The following is an 18,193-nucleotide window of genomic DNA, read 5'->3' on the forward strand; positions in this document are numbered from 1 at the left end:
CCCCACAGAGTTTACTCAGTACGCCTAGGGTACTGAGTTACTTAGTACGCAGTCCGCGTCCCAAACGGAATCGGGTTGCGTACTGAGTTACTCAGTACCCTTTTATCATACTGAGTAAACTCAATTGGGCCTACCGTGAATCTTTGTGGGTTATCCACACCATCCATACGTTTTTCCAGCTCATTTCAGTGGTTGAGCCGAAAATTGAAGCATGCCCAAAGCTCAAGTGGACCACACCACAGGAAACAGTGGGAATAATGACTTCCACAGTTGAAACCTTGTTAGGGCCCAAAGTGATGTTTATTTGTCATCCAACCTGTTCATAAGATCACACAGACATGGATGAAGGGAAAGCACAAATAAAAGATTGATCCAAAAGTTCTGTGGCCCCCAAGAAATTTTAGATGGCAGAATTTCAATTCACTCTGTTTCCCATGGTGAGGTCCACTTGAGATTTGGATGTATCTCTTTTTTGGGTTAGAGCCCTCAAATTTTCTGTTAAAATGGATGAACGGAGTGGATAAAATCTATAAATCATAGTTTAACCCCACAGAGTTTACTCAGTACGCTTAGGGTGCTGAGTTACTCAGTACGCAGTCCGCGTCCCAAACGGAATCGAGTTGCGTACTAAGTTATTCAGTACCCTTTTATCGTACTGAGTAAACTCAGTTAGGCCTACCGTGAATGTTTGTGGGTTATCCACACCGTCCATACGTTTTTCCAGCTTATTTCAGTGGTTAAGCCGAAAATTGAAGCATGCCCAGAGCTCAAGTGGACCACACCACAGGAAACAGTGGGAATAATTAATGACTTCCACAGTTGAAACCTTGTTAGGGCCCAAAGTGATGTTTATTTGTTATCCAACCTGTTTATAAGATCACACAGACATTGATGAAGGGAAAGCACAAATAAAAGATTGATCCAAAAGTTCTGTGGTCCCCAAGAAATTTTGGATGGTAGAATTTCAATTCACACTGTTTCCCACTATGAGGTCCACTTGAGATTTGGATGTATTTCTTTTTTGGGTTAGAGCCCTCAATTTTTTTGTTAAAATGGATGAACAAAGTGGATAAAATATATAAATCATGGTTTAACCCCACAGAGTTTACTCAATACGCTTAGGGTGCTGAGTTACTCAGTACGCAGTCCGCGTCCCAAACGGAATCGGGTTGCGTACTGAGTTACTCAGTACCCTTTTATCGTACTGAGTAAACTCAATTGGGCCTACTGTGAATGTTTGTGGGTTATCCACACCGTCCATACATTTTTCAAGCTCATTTCAGTGGTTGAGCCGAAAATTGAAGCATGCCCAAAGCTCAAGTGGACCACACCACAGGAAACAGTGGGAATAATGACTTCCACAGTTGAAACCTTGTTAAGGCCCAAAGTGATGTTTATTTGTCATCCAACCTGTTCATAAGATCACACAGACATGGATGAAGGGAAAGCACAAATAAAAGATTGATCCAAAAGTTCTGTGGCCCCCAAGAAATTTTGGATGGTAGAATTTCAATTCACATTGTTTGCCATGGTGAGGTCCACTTGAGATTTGGATGTATTTCTTTTTTGGGTTAGAGCCCTCAAATTTTCTGTTAAAATGGATGAACGGAGTGGATAAAATATATAAATCATGGTTTAACCCCCAAAGAGTTTACTTAGTATGCTTAGGGTGCTGAGTTACTCAGTACGCAGTTCGCATCCCAAATGGAATCGGGTTGTGTACTGAGTTACTCAGTACTCTTTTATTATACTGAGTAAACTCAGTTGGGCATACCGTGAATGTTTGTAGGTTATCCACACCGTCCATACGTTTTTCTAGCTCATTTCAGTGGTTGAGCCGAAAATTGAAGTATGCCCAAAGCTCAAGTGGACCACACCACAAAAACAGTGGGAATAATGACTTCCACAATTGAAACCTTGGTAAGGCCCAAAGTGATATTTATTTGTCATCCAACCTGTTCATAAGATCACACAGACATGGATAAAGGGAAAGCACAAATAAAAAATTGATCCAAAAGTTCCATGGCCCCCAAGAAATTTTGGATGGTAGAATTTCAATTGACAATGTTTCCTATGGTGAGGTTCACTTGAGATTTGGATGTATTTCTTTTTTGTCTAAGGGAATTAAGCTCATCCCATGGTAACAGGGAACAGTCCCAGCCATGAGTAATAATGATGTTTTTTGAATCCCATCCCACCCAATACCGTGGGATCGGTCCGGCCAAACAGGGTGCTGAGTTTCTCAGTACGCAGTCCGCGTCCCAAACGAATGGAGAGAACCTTCTCGTCGCACCAGCAACCAGTATCCCAAAGAGTCGTGGTCGTCGGCATGACCATGAAAATTGTAACCAGTATCCCCAAGAGTCGTGGTCGTCGGTATGACCATGAAAATTGTAAAGATCGCTATGATGCGCATGGTGCATTCTCAATGAGTTCTAAACTGCGCATGCCGCGCTATTGTGCACTTGATTTTGGTGGGTAGGCAGAGAATCTTCCATTCTGTCACGCACAGTCGTTAAAATCATGGAAAATATCCCAAGGGGAGCTTCCTAGTATATTATAATTATGTGATACGTAGCTTGCATATTTGCATACTATACACAGCCATTCAGTTTTGACAAGTGGGGCCCATGTTTCTGTAATCTGGACCATTGGTCTGTATATTCTCACTGTGGATGGACAGAAAGTCGAAATATCCTCAATAGTACAATCTTAACCTTTCAATTTATGTCCACTGCACATAGATGGCCGAGAAGCATGATGAGGAGCAAGGATGCAGGCTACGTATGGCACGAAGTCCCGGCTCCACAGGCAACTGTAAGTTACACGTGGCAAATATATCTCATGATCTGGACTGTTGTTCCGATGGCCACTACGTAGATAAGCCATTTCCAAAAATGCAAGGGTATTAAACTATACTATGCCTCTGATCATATTTTGGTAAAATGGACGGTTCTAGAACCAGTTCACCGTAAAATAGCTAAACTCGCAGCAAATGGATGATCGGAGTCATCCTATCGATGTGATTATCATCAAGTAACCTATCTGGACGATGGCCCACCAGATCAATGGTCCAGATCGCCATTTATGTTTGCGAATGTATCTTGAAGACGGAAATGTACGCAACTTCAAAGCAGCCACCTGCTTTCTAGCATTCGGACGCGGATTGCGTCCTCCGTCCGGGCAGGGATTTGTGGGGCCCACCGTGATGTAATTATTTTATCCACGCCGTTCACCGCTTTTCTCAGATCATTTTAAAGTGTGATACTAAAAACGAGGCAGCTCCACACCTCCAGTAGACCACAAAGTGGGGATTGAACGTGCACCATTAAAAACTTCTTGGGAGCTGGAGAAGTTTTGGATCAAGTTGATATTTGTGTTTCTCTTCATCCACATCTACGTGACCTTATGAATAGGTTGGATGGTAAAAAAACATCACGTTGGCACATAGAAAGGTTTCAACGGCGGTTGTCGTTATCAGTGCAGCTTCCTCTGGTGTTGTCCAGTGGAGCAGTGGAGCTGCTGCATTTTTATTATCACACCTTAAAATGACATGAGAAAAGCGGTGAACAGCGTGGATAAAATAATTACATCACAGTGGTCCCCATAGAGTCCTGCTCAGACGGGGGTAGGACGCAATCAGCGTCCTTAGCTAGAGTTGTACATCGGGTCGAACTGGGCTCCACCTGGCCTGGATCGGTCACCGGGCCAACATGTCCAGGCCGAACTTGGCCCGATCAACAATCGGGCGAGTTTGAGCCAATTTCGAACCTGATCCATCTACAAAGGGACGGACGGTGTTCTCACTTCTCTGTCTCAAATAATTAAGATAAGGATATATATATATACACACACACACACACACGGTCGAGTCGGGCTTTGAACCGGTCGGGCCGAACTGGGACATGTTTGAACTCGGCCCGAACTCAGTTTCAGGCTGAAGCAAATGGCCCGTCCCGGCCCGAACTCAGTTTCGAGTCGAGCCGAGTCGAGCTTTTTCGGGCCGAGTCAAGCGAGTTAACTGGGCTAGCCTAGTTCATGTACAACCCTATCCCTAGCATTCCACTTAAAATCCGGGCGACGGATTTGGTCAGGTCGGGTAACACCGAGTTCGATCAGGCCATGACCGTGCAGCCCACCTTGATGTGTGTGTGTGTGTGTGTGTATATATATATATATATATATATATATATATATATATATATATATATATATATATATATATATATATATATATATATATATATATATATATATATCCATGCTCACCTTCTTACTATCATTTCTGGGTATGGGCCAGCAATTAATCTGCTCGAAATATCATGTTAATGGAAACCGTAATGATTGACCTTTAAAAACTCCTCATGGGCCACAAAAGTTTTGGATCAATCTAATATTTGTGTTTTCCCTTCATTTAGGTCCGTGTGACCTTATTAACATAGTGTATGGATGGACATAGTGGATACAACATATACATCATGGTGGAGAATGTTATGGAAAATGTTTGATTAAAAATAATTTAAATAAAAAAGTACATATAAATATATAAAAAGGTTTGTTAAAAACTTGATTTTCAGTGCTTTGAAAATAATCTCATATCTAAAAGGAGAGAAAACAAATTTTATTAATAATTAGAGTGTTTAGTAACTTATTATTTGTTGGTGAATATGAGGACAACCGAGACTTTTTGCACTAGAACATGGTCTAAGTTTGAGGCTAAATGAAGGATGTAGGTATGGGATTAGTGACACACTTTACCTTTCGCATGTGCACATTTTAGAAGATAATTGCCGGCAACTTATCAATCTTCTCAATTAATTAAATTTTTTTTTAACACACCTACACACCACCACACACTCACGCCCTAGTGGGATTTCACCACTTACGGGTACTGGAACCCTTCACCAGGTGTTGAAACTCCTGAGAGGCTACGACTGGGATTTCACCACCTATCAATCTTCTCAATTAATTTGAGAATGGGCGTTATGCAATTAAGTAAGTCCTGAAGCATTAGTTTTTTCAAAGGTCCACATATCTCTCTGATAGCACTCGTTCGAGTGAGGCACACGTGGAAACCAGTCAGGCTTGTGCAAGATATTATCAGCTCGCGCGGTGATCCTAATCCTATAAATTTCATGCATCTAAAATCAGGTACATATGATGGTTAGTGGGCCAAACATGCACAAAGGGCTGTGATCCTTCATTACGAAAATTCCATGCATCTAAGATGAGAGAACTTAGGCCACACATGCACACAGGATAGGATCTGAACCGAACCGTTTCTTGTGTGCATGAGTGGACCACCTGATGATTGCATGGACTTAGACTTTTTAGGTATGACAGCTGCATTTTGGGACCATACGTGAGAGCGAGCCACACTGATCTCAGCACGTGTGCCTCTTATCCATTTGTGAGGTTAGTCTCTCTTCCATTGATTTAGACCCGTGGTTTGCTGATTCTGTTGTGCATGGACCATACTCCAAAAAATATCTTGGACCAGTCGGCACGCACGTGCAATGCATGTGGAGAGAGAGGAAGGAATCCCCATAAGAGGGAATTCACCACATAGCCGTGGTGGTGAAATGTGGGGCCCACTGGGTTGTGTACTTGCATCTAGAGTTGGGCATCGAGTCCTGTCAAACTGAGTAAGGGTTGACTCGACTTGATTTAGTTTTGAAATAGGCTTGACCCGAATTCGATCCGACTCGATACCGATTCCAACATGCCTGACTTGATCCGAGTCCGGTCTAGCTTGGACTGATTTGGACCGAGTCCGATTTGGTTAGAAATACCAAGTCGGGTCGAGTTGGCACCGAGTAGGATTGAGAGATGAGGGAGGGAGAGACAGAGAGAGTGGAGAGGAGAGAGAGGAGGAGGAGGAGGGTGATGGTGGTGGGTGGTTGCCGGGCTTAGAAGATGAGGAGAATGAGCGAGGGAGGGAGGGAGAGGTCGGGCTTGGAAGATGAGGAAAATGAGGGAGGGAGACCGAGATTTTGGGATCAGGTCGGAGTACGGTGTGGTAGGTAGGTTTAGAGAGTCGGGTTTCGGATCGAGTTTAGGGTAGCGTCGGGTCGAGTTACTAGGTAACTCGAACTTGACTCGGTTTGAGTTTGTATTGGGTGAAGCCCACTCAGTTTGGACCAACTCACCCATTTAGTTCGGGTTGAGTTGGAATTGAACGAGTCGGACAAGTTGAGTTAGCCGGATCGAATCATCCATGCCCACTCTACTTGCATCCAACCCATTCATCAAGAGATCGCTGAACCCCTTAAATATATAGATAATAGAGACTCCATGCAAACATAAAGGGTGGACCCCACCGAAGAAAAAGAAAAGTAAAGTCGCCGATTTTACCCAAGTGCCCATCCCCTTTTTTCTAAAACCACTCTCATGTCCTTTCATGAACAAGAGTTACAGCCATTTCCAAAACTAATTACTGGAATATTTTGCCCTGGACCACTCACGTGATATATAGTAGACATCAAAAAAAGCCAACCTTTCAATTCATGGCCTGGAAACGGACGGTCGACGTTCCATCGAAAAGATGCCCTATGTTAGTAGCTGGAAACATCCGCCCGGGGGTTGCTAATGGTCTGTCTCACTGAATGATGGGCCCACCTTATCAAATTGGAACCTGACTACATTCTGCATGTTCTACGGTCAAGGATCAAATTCTCCATTTGGTGGGTCCGGGTAAGTGATTAATAACTAGAAGTGGCAAACGGGCTACGTGGCCTGGGCCTCTGAATCGGGCTCTGCTTTGGACTGGGCTATCTAGGTTTGTTGGCTAGGCCGGGCCTGACTTTCTTATCGGGACTATGCCCCAAATGGGCTTGGCCCTACTATATTAAGCCCATTCTGGCAGGCCTGGGCCCTTGTAGAGTTGGGTCGTCGGGCCAGCCCAAACCCAGCCTAATTGGAATTAATGGTAAGCGCTCTAAAGTGCATGAAAGACGTAGAGAGCTTTGATAAGCTTACACGTGTGTAGAACCCCGCCATCCACACATAAGTAGACATGCTAATATGGCATACGTGTGGAAAATCCAAGCGTTCGATCTGGTGGGCCAAGCCGATTAGATCTCTCGGCATTTTAGGACATTAATCCAGCTGTTTCCCTCCTTTGGCGGGACATTACGTACAAAAGCAAACGAACAACCCAAAATAGTCCCTTTTTTTTTTTTTCTAGCAATCCAGTTGATTTTCGGTCACGAGATCTAAACAGAGTAGGCCACCTGATAGAAAGCTTGCATTTCAAACATGTGTGATATCCTGCACATGTGTGAGCTTGGCAAACCTCCTTTCTTCAATACACGGTGTGCATTAGATCTTAAAGAAAACAAGCAAGAGCATATTCCACTACATTAGAACAACCCAAATAAAAATGCATGCATTCCTTGTACAAAGAACAACTACAACCATGACCACAACAATCAACTATAGACACTACAAGAGCCGAAAGAAAACAAAGCAAGAGCGTACGTACGTGTATTCCACTACATTAGAACAACCCAAATAAAAATGCATGCATGCATGCATTCCTTGGACAAAGAACAACTACAACCATGACCACAACAATCAACTATAGACACTACAAAAGCCGAAAATAGAAACAAAAGAAGAAAGAGAGTGAAGAATCAAGTTACAACAACAACAACAACACCATTTGAATCAGCTCTAGGCACTGTAAGAGCTGAAAATGGACATATAAGAAAACAGAGAATGGACGGTCGAAATGAGACCTCCTAAGCACACTTAAAGCCATCAGGTACCTTCCTCCCACACGCGCTAACCAGCAAGCTGAGAGCGACAGGCACGTCCAAGTTGATAATACCAAGCACATCGACCTTAATGACGGTGCAGAGACAGACAGCAGCTTCCAGATCAGCGATACCCTCAAGCAATGTGCAACACTTGCTATAAGGTGGCGTCCCGACCACTACACCCACTAGCCCGCCCAGCAGATCGGCGCATACACCCAGCTTGAGTGTATCTATGGGACAAGAGGCTGGGTACGGTGCTGGGGCCGGTGGGCATATTGCTGAGGGCGGTGGGTATAATATTGCTGGGGGCGGTGGGTATATTGCTGGGGGCGTACCACATGTGTTGCAGCCATGTGCAAGTGCTATAAATGAGAGGAGAGAGAGAATGCAATAGGTTGCAAGGATCTTGTCAGCCATGGCTTCCTTTGTTGTGGTAGGATTGCTATAGAGAGGTTTGGTCCTTTTAAGGTGTGTTTGTGTGGTGAGTGCTGTGAGTTTTGATTAGTGGAAGGGACGTGTATGGAGATGAACCGTTGCATTTCACTTGGCGGTTTGTACACTTGTATGGTGAGAATTATTGGATAGTAATGTAAGGGTTGCGCTTCAGTGGTACCGGGAAGATGTTAGCACATCCAAAACTCTGTTGGGATACAGAACAGTGAAAAAGTTGAAATGGAATGTTTATGGATCTTTGATTTACACTTGGGACCATCAGAGTTGAAAATCAGCATGAATTTTGGTCTGACCCTTCATCCATGGCAGATGAAGGGTTTTAATGGTCTGGATTTTATATAAAGAATAAGGTGGGCTCCCCACATAAATCAAGGGTGAATGTCCCCAATCAACTTCTTCCCTGTGCTGTGGCCCACCTGATTCTTGGATCAACCTGACCTTTGCGACCTGGAGGTAACATGCGCTGACGCATCATGTGGGCCCCACAACTGGCTGATACCACCGTAGCCTGCGGGAGTACAGGTACTACCGGAGTGCACACGGTATGTAATTGTGAAATGTATATTGATCTTTAAACCCATCCTGATTGATTTGCTCGTACAAAATTTCCATTTTGGGTAAATGAAAAAGAAATGAGAGGAAGCAAATCCACCCGGTGCGGACTCACTTGTGCGGGTGTGTGTATATATGTACCTGCAGGACTTTAATTCACAGGACTTTATTTATGTACAAGAGTATACTCATATTTGTGTCCTTCCCTTTTGAAAGAGAGAGACATGTGATCGGTAGACCGCGTCTATTGGATTTAAATCCAACAGTAAAGACTATTTCAAATGGTGTTTTTTTTTTTTCTTTTTTTCTTTTTAACACACGCACACAGACCCCACACACTCACACGGTAGTGGGATTTCTACTCGAACCCTTGACCGGGTGTTGAAACTCTTTAGAGTCTACCACCTGAGCAAGAGTAAGGATCCATTTCAAATGGTGCCCAAGACATCATTTTATAGTTTTTAAAAAGGCTACCCTCATTTCAAGTTCATCTTTAACTTAATACTTTTAAGTTAAACAGTAAGTGGTTTGAGCCCACATATGCATACAGTACATATATTATTGGGATTGGGGCATAGTCGTTGCATTCACCAGGTCAATTACTCTGAAAATTTGCTGCACTTAAGATGTTGTCTAAGGGATTAAATTCGATTTTAAGTCAAGTAACTTACGTCACGCATCTACACAACTTTATAAACATTTTGTCTAAATCTTTTTATTTTTCTTTTTAGTTTTTTATTTTAAATAATTTATTTAATTTCAACTAAATTATCCAACACGTAGGGCCGGTCTTATCTGCAAAATGCATTGTTGTTGAGTTTTGATTGGTGGAAAGGAGATGCCTGGATATAAAAAGCATTTAACTTGTAGTTCCGTGCGCTTGTACGATGAGAACTTGCTCAGCTGGGTAAGGAGGAAATGGAATTGGTATCGATATTGATAAGTACACGTCCAAAATTTTTAATTTGAGTAATGAGATGGTACACTTTTTTACTATTTCGATACCCAAAATGAAAACAATGGGTGCAAGAAAATCAACCTAAGTGGCTGTTGTGAAATTACATTGAATTATAAGGAGTGTCGATGATTCCATACCTTCGATTTCCATGCATTGGCTGTATAGATTATTAACTTTGCTAGTTCAACGCGCGTGTGCAAGCCTTGACCATACACAGGAAAAAGTGCCAATTTGGAAAATGTTCACAAGATCCGAGCTTTTCATTAGATGGTCTACAGTGTTTAGATATTCTGATCTAAAAATTAGGCCACTTGACACATCCTACAGTCCACAAAACCCCAAGAAAATGTGCACCGTTAGTTTACATTACATGTTGTACGACACTGTAGATTGAAACAACCTGACCTTTGAAGCAGAAGATCTAGCGGTTATCTACAATCAGAAGGAAAGCACAGATCTCACACAAACGTGTCTTATATGGACACGTGTGCATGCATGTGGATAGTCAGGTTTTTACACGCGTGTGGACTCATGGATCGTAAAACAAGTGGATGCCAACTGGCAAATGAATCTGCACCTTTCTTTCATGCTCTTTGTCCTGTGTGACGTCTTGTTCTTCGTACAGTATGTCTATCTCAGTGCGGGGCGATTGATGACTTATCACAAGTCCATGTCATTGACATTATTTACATTAGGAAGGATTACATGCGTTTTAGTGAATGCTAATTACCGTATGTGGGTCCCACCCGTGATGTTTACATGGAATCCAAACCGTTCAGCTGGTTTAACCGTACATCACGAGAATCAATCTGATCCAAAACTCAGTTAGGACACACGACAGGGAGCAAGGGAAGCGGGGGTGGTGACCCCACCAGGGCGCTGTGGGACCCACTGTGATGTAATTGTTTTATATCCATGCCGTTAATACATTTTTCCACATCATTTTTGAGCTCATGCACTAAAATGAATCAGATTCGAAGCTCAAGTGGACCACACCACAGGAAACAGTGGGATAATGACACCCACCGTTAAAACCTTACTGGGGCCACCGTAATGTTTATTTGGCATCCAACCCGTTGATAAGGTCACACAGACCTGCACGACGGAACAGCACATTACCAGATTGATCCAAAACTTTTGTGGCCTCCAGAAGTTTTTAATGGTGACATCCAATCACCACTGCTTCCTTTGGTGTGGTACGCTCGAGCTTTTGATCTGCATCATTATTGGTTTCATGGCCTAAAATGAGCTGGAAAAACGGATGGATGGCATGGATAAAATATATACATTACAGTGGACCCACAACACTGGGGGGTGTTGGTGCACCACCTAATCAGCCACGCCTGAAGCTTGTATATTAATGGACGCGGATTGCGTCCTACCCCCGCCCGGACGATATCCCATCTGGGCAGGGCTCTATGGGGCCCACCGTAAAGTAAGTGTTTTATCCAAGCTGTTAATAGCTTTTCTCATGTCATTTTAAGGAATGATCCTAGAAATGAATTAGGTCTACAGCTCCAGAGGACCACGCTAAAGGAAGCTGCAATGATAATGACAACTACCGTTGAAACTTTTCTAAAGGCTAAATTGATGTTTTTTTGTTTTTAACCATCCAACCTATTCATAAGGTCATGTAGACATGGATGAAGTGAAAAAGCAAATATCGGCTTGATCCGAAACTTCTCCAGCTCCCAGGAACTTATTAATGGTGGACGTTCAATCCCAACTTTGTGATCAACTGGAGCTGTGTACCTGCTTTATTTGTAGGATCATACATTAAAATTATATGAAAAAAGCGATTAACGGCTTGGATAAAACACTTACATCACAGTAGGCCCCACAAAGCCCTGCCCTGACGGATTAATGTGGTGCGGCCCACCTGAGTTTTATAGCAGCCTGACCACTGGCGTAACATTCACTCTCATGGGGCGCACTTGATTGGGTCTGATGGCATGTACACAATATGGTGGACCCTATATTTCATCTAAAAGTTTTCTACCGTGGGTGTCACCCTTTTCGATGTCCCTATTTCCCTTTTGTGTGGCTCACCTGAGTTATGGATTAGCATATAGATTTTTAAATCTAGGATTTAAATTGGCCCCCATTTAGTAGATGGGTTTTTTTTTGTATTTTTTTTATTAAAAGCTTGTTAGTATACCTACTGTCAGTTCACACTTCACTGTTAGCCACCCACTAGAATCAATACCAAGACCTCGTGTTGAAACGAGGGATCGATACCAAGACGCCAGTGCTGGTCGATTGATGATTTATCATAAAGTCGACTGTGAAGGCATCTAATGCATGGGTTATATGACACCGACACATCACGAGTGGGCCCCACACTGTTCGTTCATATGGTAATTACAGACGGATCATTCCCCTTACATCTGCGTTAGCCATCCAGCACTTCATCTTTGTCCACGTGGAGATCCTGCCCGTTGGTTAGTTTGGGCCTACCTTGGATGGGCTATACCGCACAGATGATCCTATTCCACTGATCGAAGATTTTTGTCCATTGCGCGACAACCATTCTTTGGAACATTTTCCCCCTAGCAACTACTCAGTGGCTAGGATCATCGGAATTTTTGCACCCTGTATGAATTGCGTGTATGTTACAGAACCACATGAAATATATCATCGCGACGTGGAGTACCTTTTGCCTTCTGTCGCGACTCATGGTCGCCATCACGTGCTGAACCATTCGTGTTCTGCGAATAAGTTTGCTAAGCGCACACGCGTGCACAATAAACTCATGAAAACATCACACGTGCTAGATGGAACAGTAGGTTAGAGGTCAAATCCATCTATCAGAATGATACTGTGCACGCCAGTCGAGCCAGCTCGTGCTCGACTGGTATAGCTTAAGTCTCAACTTGTGCTCAGTTCGGCCTTCGAGCTTGGAGTAACAGCTAGTACTCGGCTTGGCCAGTAGCTCAGTCCAATCTGAGTTGAGTTCGAGTTGAGTTTTCAAGTCAAGTTTGAGATGAGTTTTTGAGTCGAGCTAGTCGAATAAATTCATCCAGCCAATGGTTGCTGGTCGGATGTGTTCCACTACTCGAACGGACGCTACTCGCCGGAAAAAATGAAGAGAGTGGAGGAGAGGACTCAGTTTGGAAGGAAAGATCGTCCAGACAGACACTAGAAGAAGGAATGTCGCCGAGCGGTGGAGAACGACAAGAGTATTGAGCGAACGGATGGTCAATTTGTGCGAAAATGAGGGAGTAATGGGTTAGGGTTAGACGATTTAGACGAAAGGAAGGGAGAAATGGGTTAGGGTTACTAGGTTGGGCAAAATGAATAGGGTCGAGCAAATGAGAGTTTTTTTTTTTTTTTTTTTTAAACCCTTATATATTCACTTAAAACTCGATCCGAGTCAAGTCCGAGCCGAGTCAAGCTCAATATCGAGTTGAGCTAGGTCCAGCTCAGACTCGACTCAAAATATTCTAAGCTCCTAAAAAATGGCTTGACTCGGTTAAAATAGAGTTTCGATCTAAGTCGTGTCGAGCTTTTTCGAGACAAGTCGAGCGACTTACCGAGCTAACTCTGGTCGTGTATAACTCTAGATACTAGTATACCCTAACACAGCAATGTTGTGAGGAGGTAGAAGGCTAGTTTTGATGTTTTCTAACCATCCACTTATCTTCAACGTTGGGACCACGTGTTGAGTGGATTAGATTTGTTTTTGCGAAAAGATGTATAGCTTTGAACTTACAAATGGATTGAATCTTGCACCTATGTGCCATGCTGGCACAAGCGTGGTGTTTAAATAAGCATGCACGTGTGCACTTGGTAAAGCTCTTCAAGATTTGGTGCATTATCCCATCTCTAGCCACGAACATGCAGTTATGTGGGTGGGCCCATGGTAATGTATTGCTAATCCATGTCGTTCATCCCTTCCCTAAAATCATTTTAAGGTATGTGCACAAAAATGAGGGAGGTCCACTTGAGCATTGTATTTACCTCATTCATGTGTACCTAATTTAAAATGATATGACAGAAGGGATGGACGACATGGATAAACAAATACATTACGGTTGGCCTGATCACAGAACTACTCGTTTGTGGCTAGAGGCTAGAGACAAGCAGGGGTGTGATGCAATCTACATCTCTAAATTTAGGCATTTTTGAGGGACATAATTACTGATACGCTGATAGGACTTTCATTGGATGGATGCTCAAGAGTCAAAAAGCTCTTTGGTTGAATGCGTTCGGTGTGGAGGCGGATTGCATCCTCCCCTTGCTGTTCCAACTGGGAACGGGTAGGAACTTTCAGGGCTTGATTGATTTTCTGGCTCAAATGTAATTACCTTGTAAATGAGTAATTATTATTTACCAAACTAATTACCCACGTCTTTTCCCAATGTTGAGTTGACCGGTTATTTTTTAAACACTTAAATTGAGAAATTTGTAAAATAAATATGGGGCCCACCATAATGTGTGGCTTATCCACACCGCCCATTCATTATGCCAAATAAATTTAAGGCTTGAGCCCAAAAATTAGGCAAATCCAAAGCTCAAGTGGTCCACACCACGTGAAATTGTGAGAATCGAATGCATACCATTAAAAACTTGTTGAGGCCCTTGGAAGTTTTAGATCATGCTTATATTTATATTCTTCACTTATCCATGTCTATGTGACCCTACAAACGGGTTAGATGGTGAATAAACCTCAATGTGGGCCTAGTAAAAGAATCAACTTTCAACGGTGGACAAATTAAGTCCATTGTTTCCTTTCATGTGAGCCAATTGAGTATTAGATCTTCTTCATTTTTTCGGATCATGCCCTAAAATATTCTAATAAAATAGATGGACGACATGGATATATTATATACATTATGGTGGGGCCCATGGACTTAAGTCAACATTTTTTGACCGGTTTTCTAAGTGGAATTACTGGTTCATTTTCAAACAAGTGAAAAATTAATAATTACTTCTTTACTAGGGATTTACCAGGATCATGGAAAATCAAACAGACCCTTAGTGGCTATGGGTCTTATCCACTGTTTATCCACTTTTTCGTATCATTTCAGGTTATAAGACAAAAAATGAGAATTAAACTCCTACAGTTGAAAGCTTCTCAGGGCCATGGAAGATTTCGATGGAGCTGATATTTATTTTTCTCTTCACCCGGGTCTATATAAATTTATGAATAAGTTGGATGGTAAATAAACATCACAGTGAGCCCTATAAAAGTTTCAACATTGAGAATCATTATCACCGCTGCTTCCTATTGTGTCGTCCACTTGAGCTAGGATCTGCATAATTCTTGGGTTTATACCTAAAATGATACGAAAAAATGGATGGACGGTGTGGATAAGACCCATACATAACGGTGACCACTCAAAGCTCTTGCCCGTTCCCAGCTGGAGACAGGCGGGGGTAAGACCCAATCCACATCCATTCAATGATTTTTATGTGATGGGAGTAGGGGTGCACACGGTTCGGTTCGATCTGATTCTAGGGTGAAATTGGAACCGAACCGTTCCTTATGGTTCTAGGATTTTCAGAACCGGAACCGGACTGTTAGCACCGTAGAACCGAACCAGACCATAAAACCCGGTTCAATTCCACAATTCTGGGGCTTTTTATAATTCAGCCCAATTGCATGTTCTGTTTTATAATTTAGCCTATGTCCATTCGCATTGTGATCCATTTGATGAATGGTTTAGATATTGTATATGGTGTGAAAAAATACATTTATGAAAACAATCAAAAGGTGCATTGTAAACCATAAATCATTAGTCAAATATACAACTAAAATATACTGGAAACTCACGGTTCCAGGTTCGGTTCCACGGTTCAGTTCCAAGTTCGGTTCCGCAATTCGGATTCATGGTTCGGATCCACGGCTCGGTTCGGTTCTACATACCCCAAAACCGGAACCGAACCGAACTAAATAGTTCTTAAATATTTGGAACCGGAACTGAAATCGATGCACTCTAGAACCGGACCAAACTGGACCGTTTGGTTGGTTCTAGCCCGGTTCCACGGTTCTACCAGTTTGATGTGCACCCCTAGATGGGAGTTAAAACGTACTACCTGTTACCCTAACCTTGTGGTCCCACTTTGATTTTTTATTTTTATTTTTGTATATCCATGCTGTCCATATATTTTTTCCATCTCATTTTAGGATGAGATCCCAAACTTTAAGAAGATCAAAACCTCAGGTGGACCATACCATTACAAACGTTGATGAATGACCATTAAAAAAAAATTTGTGAGCCACAATAGTTTTGGATCAAGCCAACGTTTGTATTACCCTTCATCCAGTTTTTCTTGACATCATCCACGGGTTAGATTGCAAATAAATGCTACAAAGACCTTACAATGGTTCATTTGGAATTTTTAATAGTGAGGCACTCGATCACTATTGTTCCTTGTGGTGTGGTCCACCTGAGATTCGGAACTGCATAAATTTTGGGACCCTGTCCTCAAATGGCACGGAGAAACGTATGGACAACGTGAATGTACAAAACATCATCAAGGTGGGCCCCACGGATAAGGGCAACACCCACTAAGGTGTTACCCGGTTAACACCTAATCTACTCCCAATGGGAGCAACCCCTGTAAGCGCACCTACACATGGTACAATCAAGGCTTACTAGCCCTCCACTGCCCTGTTGTTATTATCAAATCGAGTATGTAAATTAGCTCATCTTCTTGTGATGTGGTTGACTTGAGTAAGATTTTGATTTTCATATTTAAAATTTTTTATTTGATAGTTGTGTGATTGTGTCGCTCAAATTATGACAACTTGAAATATAATGTACCACACTGTTTACATAAAGCTGAACAATAATATCGGAGCCACGATCAACACAATTCTGACGAGAGAAAATATCAAAATGAATTTTGATGTGACTTTTTATTACCCCATATAAGTTGCACTATACGGGGAATATGTAGGGATGTACATCGAGTCGAACCGAGTCGAGCTGGCCTTAGCTTGACTCTGCTCGGCCACTGGCTGACCTCAGCTCGAACTCGGCTCAGCTCGGTCCTCAGGCCAGAGTGGCCAGCTTGGCTCGGTTTGGTCAACAGCTCGGGCCGAGTTCGCCTTTGATGCATTTCCACAAACACCTATATTGCACCTTTGAAATCCCTCTGTGTGTAAAATAGAAGCAATGGTTTTACATTTATTTCATCAAACACCTCTAAGCAACATAAAATCCAAGAAAAACAAAAAAAAACTAAGAAAAAAAAGGTACTTGTTTCATGTACATACCTTCCTTGCCACCAGCCACACTTTGTTGAGTCATTTTATCGTGAGCAACATCAATGGCAAAGTAACCGAGTCAACGAACTGGTTCAATCTGAGTTCGATTCGATCCGAGTCGAGTCAAGCTAGGGCATGCTCGAACTATGCTCAAACTCAGCTCGAACTTATTTTTGAGCTCAAAAAATCAGCTCGACTTGGCTCGAACTCAGCTTTGAACCAAGTTGAATCGAGCTTTTTCGAGTCGAGTCGAGCCGAGTCGAGCGAGCTAACCAAGCTAGCTCAGTTCGTGTAGACCCCCATATATGCAACTTATGATGATATAATTTGCACGATATGTAAATGTGGTATTTAAGCATTTGGATGTGACCTATAATTTTAATAATTTATTATGAGTATACCCAAACATTCTGATAAAGGGATTCATTTACTGCTCTTTCAACTTCAATCGCTTCTGCTAATCCACTTCAATCGCTTCTGCTAATCTAATTGAATAAATGGAACTCTTATGTCGGGCTAATAATGACCGCATTACCCTCATGTCAGTTGATTTTTGTAATTCCAATTTGGACCAACGATGATGATTGCATGAGAATAAATTTAAATAAAATATTTTGCATGTGTATCCCGATTGTCTAACATAAAACCCTCTCTTACCTGATATGGTGACAAGTAGTGGCATCCTTAAAATGAGAGAAATTTGATAGAACAAGCTTTTATAGCTGCCAATAGGTCTATTGGAATTTTATTGAATGATGAGAACATGTTGCACATGCTAAAATCGTTAGAAGAACATCAGATATTAAAAAACAAGATTGCTCCAATAAGTAGTTTGAAGTTTGCACAACGAAAATATAAAAATGAAAGAAAAATAAAAGAATCAGAAGTATATCATATATAATTATGGAATATATATAAATACTCTTGTAATTCGACATGTGTCATCGGGTAGCGCAATCAAAAGCAACACTCACATTGTCACTATCTATCACATAGGTGGTGATTAGTTAAGAAGTCAACATACCGTGCACACAGATGCATTTCATTCATCAACCATCACCAAAGGCATCAATAGAGTTATATTATAGATGTTATCAATGTAATCGAGCCACAGGTACGCCATATCTTTCCAAGGTCAATGGATGGTATTCAATACCCAATCCCTAACACGAGAATCCCCTGGAGAGTGGAGAAAAAAATCACAGCAAATCCATGCATGAATTACATATATAAGGCATGACAAAGCATAGAGGA

At 42.2% G+C, this 18,193-nt stretch overlaps 1 protein-coding gene across 1 annotated transcript; it reads right to left on the bottom strand.

The window, feature by feature from the left end:
- Window positions 1–7,333: 7,333 nt before the first annotated feature.
- On the bottom strand, window positions 7,334–8,232 carry LOC131231557 (putative lipid-binding protein At4g00165). The gene has a single exon (XM_058227788.1). It carries the CDS (start codon window positions 8,175–8,177, stop codon window positions 7,743–7,745), a length of 435 nt encoding a protein of 144 aa, XP_058083771.1. The 5' UTR covers window positions 8,178–8,232; the 3' UTR covers window positions 7,334–7,742.
- Window positions 8,233–18,193: the final 9,961 nt, after the last annotated feature.

The sequence above is a fragment of the Magnolia sinica genome, chromosome 2, assembly GCF_029962835.1.
Source record: "Magnolia sinica isolate HGM2019 chromosome 2, MsV1, whole genome shotgun sequence".
Taxonomy (NCBI): Eukaryota; Viridiplantae; Streptophyta; class Magnoliopsida; order Magnoliales; family Magnoliaceae; genus Magnolia; species Magnolia sinica.